Source organism: Neomonachus schauinslandi, chromosome 16 (assembly GCF_002201575.2).
Source record: "Neomonachus schauinslandi chromosome 16, ASM220157v2, whole genome shotgun sequence".
NCBI lineage: Eukaryota > Metazoa > Chordata > Mammalia > Carnivora > Phocidae > Neomonachus > Neomonachus schauinslandi.
The window spans coordinates 7148657-7153058 of NC_058418.1; the positions used below are offsets into that span (position 1 = coordinate 7148657).

At 45.6% G+C, this 4402-nt stretch overlaps 1 protein-coding gene across 3 annotated transcripts in view; it reads right to left on the bottom strand.

Annotated features, from left to right (window-relative positions):
- TRPM4 (transient receptor potential cation channel subfamily M member 4) overlaps window positions 1-4402 on the bottom strand; it is a 36223-nt gene that overhangs the window by 15843 nt on the left and 15978 nt on the right. For all 3 annotated transcript variants that reach the window (XM_021681362.2, XM_021681364.1, XM_021681363.1), the window contains 2 exons: window positions 784-913; window positions 463-608 (listed from right to left, as the gene is read on the bottom strand). In XM_021681362.2, the coding sequence (XP_021537037.1) occupies window positions 463-608; window positions 784-913 (276 nt within the window). The remainder of the gene's footprint in view (window positions 1-462; window positions 609-783; window positions 914-4402) is intronic.

The following is a 4402-nucleotide window of genomic DNA, read 5'->3' on the forward strand; positions in this document are numbered from 1 at the left end:
AGGGGGGGGGGGGGCTTCCTAAGCCAGTTTGTCTATGCCCAAAACACTAGGTAAAATTGTTCAGTGAGGTCATTCTAATCGTTGAGACCTAGAACTGAGAACCCCTTAAGGAAGTGGGAAGGACTTCCTGTAGATGACGTAGGGCTTCCTTTGGGAGACATGGGATTTCCTGCGGGAGAGGGGAGGACTCTTGTGTGACAGATGGGACTTCCTATCATCACCAGGAATTTCTGTTCAGGAATAGAACTTCTTAGGAGGGTGGGCTTTGCTGTGGCAAGGGGGGGCTTCTTATGGGAAGCGCAGCGCTTCTGGGAGAGAGTTTCTGGAGGACGGGTGGTCTCCTGCGGGGAGGGGAGGCTGGTCAAGACCATCCACTGCCCACAGTGGCAGGGCCTTATCCTCCATACTTCCCAAAGCTTCCAGGTGGGAACTGTGTGGGATGTTGGCTCCTCAGATGCTCACCTGTACCCCATCCTGGGCAAAGAAGGCACGGGCATCAGCCTGCATGGCAAGCTGGAGACAGGTGGCATCCCCCCAGAGCGGGCAGCGACGGACCAGCAGGCGAGCGGCCCGTTCCTCGCTGCTGCGGTAGCACTCACCAAAAAGGTCTGGGGGCGGGAGGTTTATGTGGGAGGGAAGAAAGGGAGGGAGGAGATGGTGTGAGGGGAAAGATGAGGGGACTGAAGGGGAAGGCGCAGGGTTGGGAGAGGAGTGGGGAGACGCACAACCCCCTACAGGGCAGCTCCCTGTCCCCCCACCCCCACATACCCATGCCTTGCTCACCAGCACCCAGACCCTCAAACTTGGCCGCCAGGTCCTTCCTCCGTGCGGCCTCCTCAGCCTCAGGCTCCAGGCGTGCCAGCACTCGGAGTAGCAAACAAGCCCCAAGAGCTGAGGCTACAGCATTAGAGCCCTGGAGAGGCAGAGAGAGGGGTCAGGGATAGAGTTCAGAGAGGTTCACAGAAGGGGGTGCGGAGAGGGGGCAAGCCTGTGGTCAAGGGAAAGGGACAGAACCAGAAGTCAGAAATGAACCAGGGTCATCAGAGGCCAAGGATGAGGTAGTGTTTGTAGATGAATCTGGAAGAAGCTGGTGGTCATCAGGTGAAAATGTCAGTCAGGTCATTCAGGGACCAAGGGCTGGGTCAGAGTTAGAATGACATCAGAGGTTACAGACAGGTCAAGCAGCAGCTGGAGTTGTCACCTAAAATGGCAGAGTAGAGAATTTCAAAACTCTGTCTCTCCACAAAAGCAACAGATAAGCTGGCGAAAGCTCTCAGAGTTAACTTTCTCAGAGTTCCAGAACCGAATATAAAACTTACAACAAATAGGAGAAGGCTCAACGAAGAAAGAAAACCCCAAGTTTCAGCAAAAGAGCACTGTGACATTTGAACTACCACTGTCAACTCCCCAGCTCAAGGGCAGCCTGGAAGGCAACAGCCCACATTCCTTGGTACCAGAGGGGGCAATTCAGATCTTACTCGTAAATAATTGTGGTTGTGTGTGTGGACTTAGATGTCCCTGAAGGAACAGCTCAAGGGTTTGCCTTTGTTTCACTGTTCTTGGGGCTTTCCCCAAGCAGAAATGGCTCCCCGGGGGGGTGGTGTTTGAAAGCATTTAAAGACAAATGTATTAGGCTCAGCTGCCTGAAGAGAGAGTCACAGTCAGGGTTAAGCAAAAACTGAATAGCTGAGGAGGGAAGTGGCTGGGGAAGGAGATACTCTGAGGAATAAGGGGTTTGAAAAGCTCCTACGTGTATCAGGGAAACTAGAAGGCTACATGCATGACCAAGATGGGTGCAGGCTCAGAAAAGACCAAAGAAAACCCTAAGCTTTCACCTCTTGCTGACCTTTCACCTCAGCAAAAGCAGGAAGTGAAGGCTAAGGCAAAATTGTAAACAGCCTACCTAAGTAGTGAAATGCAGATCCAACACAGAGCCAATCTGCAAGCCAGGGGCGTTTGCTCTCCCTATCCAACCCGGGCATTTAAGGAATTCTCTGATGAGTCACTAGCTGGCCACTAAGCTAACAGAACAGGGACTTCAGTGGCCACACATGACAAAGAATACAGCCTTTACACAAATAGCTTAGAAAAGTCACTAAACAAACACTACCACCAATAACCCACAACAAGCAACAACAAATCCTGGAGGAAGGGGGTAAGCTGGTTTCCAGAGTTGCCACATTATAATATTCAAACTGTCCAGTTTTCAACAAAAAACTATGAGGCTTGCAAAGAAACAAGAATGGCATATTCCCAGGAAGAAAAGAAATTAATAATAATGAAAGAACGGAAGAAAGAAAGAAAGAGAAAAAAAAAAAGAAATCAATAGAAACTGTCTCTGTGGAAGCTCAGACATTGGACTTACTACACAAAGACTTTAAATTGATGCTTTACATATGCTCAAAGAGCTAAAGGCAGTCATGGACAAAAATGAAAGAAAGCCAGGAGAAGGATGTCTTACTAAACAAAGAATAGGAATAAAGAGACAAATTTAAAAAAAGGAACCAAGTAGAAATTCTGGAGCTAAAAAGTGCAGTAACTGAAATGAAAAATTCACTAGAAGGGCTCAACAGCAGCTTTGAGGAAGCAGAAGAAAGTATGCACGAACTTGAAAATAGATCAATTGAGATTATCCAGTTTGGGGTGCAGAAAGAAACAAGAATAAAGAAAAATACACAGACCCTAAGAGACCTGTGGGGCACCATCAACCATACCAATATATGCATAATAGGAGTCCCAAAGGAAGAGGACAGCGAGAAAGGGCTAGAAAAGAATATTTCGAGACTTAAAGAATATTTTGAGATATATATAAAGGTATTTCAAGTTTGGGGTACTAAAACTCCCCAGATTTTGATGAAAGACATGAATCTGCACATCCAACAGCAAAGAAATGGAAGCAGGATAAATTCAAAGAGATTCACATTGCAAAACATTATAATCAAATTGTCGAAAGCCAAAAACAGAGAATCTTGAAATCAGCAAAAGAGAAGTGACGCATCACACACAGGGAAATCTCAATAAGATGAACAGGTAGGATTAAATAATTATATATAATTATAAAACTATAAAACCCTCAGAAGATAACATAGGAATAAAACTTCATGACCTTGGATTTGGTGATGGTTACTTAGATGTGACACCAAAAGCAAAAACAAAGAAAAACAGACAAATTGGACTTGATCAAAATTTAAAACTTTCATGAATCAAAGGGCACTATGAACTGAGTGAAAAGACAACCCACAGCAAGGGAGAAAAGATCTGCAAATCACATACCTGATAAGGGATCAATATCCAGAGCATATAAAGAACTCATACAATTCAACCACAAAAAACAAGACAAACCAATTTCAAAAATGGGCAAAGGGAGGCACCTGGATGGCTCAGTCGGTTAAGTGTCTGACTCTTGATTTCTGCTCAGGTCATGATCTCAGGGTTGTGAGATCAAGCCCCTCGTTGGGCTCCATGATGGGTGTGGAGCCTGCTTAAGATTCTCTCCCCTTTCCCCCTATAACCCCCCTTTCCCCCCCTCAAAAAAAAAAAAAAAAAAAAAGGAAAAAGAACTTTTGCGGCACCTTGGTAGTTCAGTCGGTTAAGCGTCTGGCTCTTGATTTCAGCTCAGGTCATGATCTTAGGGTCATGAGATCAAGCCCCGAGTTGCTGCGTGTGGAGCCTGCTTAAGATTCTCTCTCTCCCTCTCCCTCGGCCCCTCCCCACTTACTCTCTCTCTCCAAAAAAAAAAAAGGGCAAAGGACCTAAACAGACATTTATTGAAAGATATACAGATGGTCAATAAGTACATGAAAAGGTGCTCCATGTTACCAATCATTAAGGAAACACAGATAAAAACCACATTAGGATGGCAATTATAAAAAACAAACAAACAGAAAATAACAAGTGTTGGTGGAGATGTGGAGAAACTGGAACCCTTGTGCATTGCTGGTGAGAATGTAAAATGGTGTGGCCACTGTGGAAAACAGTGTGGCAGTTCCTCAACAACTTAAACCTAAAATTGTTACATGATCCAGCAATTCCATTCCTCGATGTGTACTCAAAACAACTGAAAGCGGGGACTCAAACACATATTTGTACACCAATGTTCATAGCACTATTATTCCCAATAGCCAGAAAGTCCAAACAACCCATGTGACATCAAGAGATGAATGGATAGACAAAGCTCGGCATATCGATACAATGGAATATGATTTAGTAACAAAATGGAATGAAGCACAGATACATGCTACAACTTGGATGACCCATGAAAACACTATGTTAAGCATAAGAAATTAATGGGACGCCTGGGTGGTTCAGTTGGTTAAGCGACTGCCTTCGGCTCAGGTCATGATCCTGGAGTCCCGGGATCGAGTCCCGCATCGGGCTCCCTGCTCGGCGGGGGGTCTGCTTC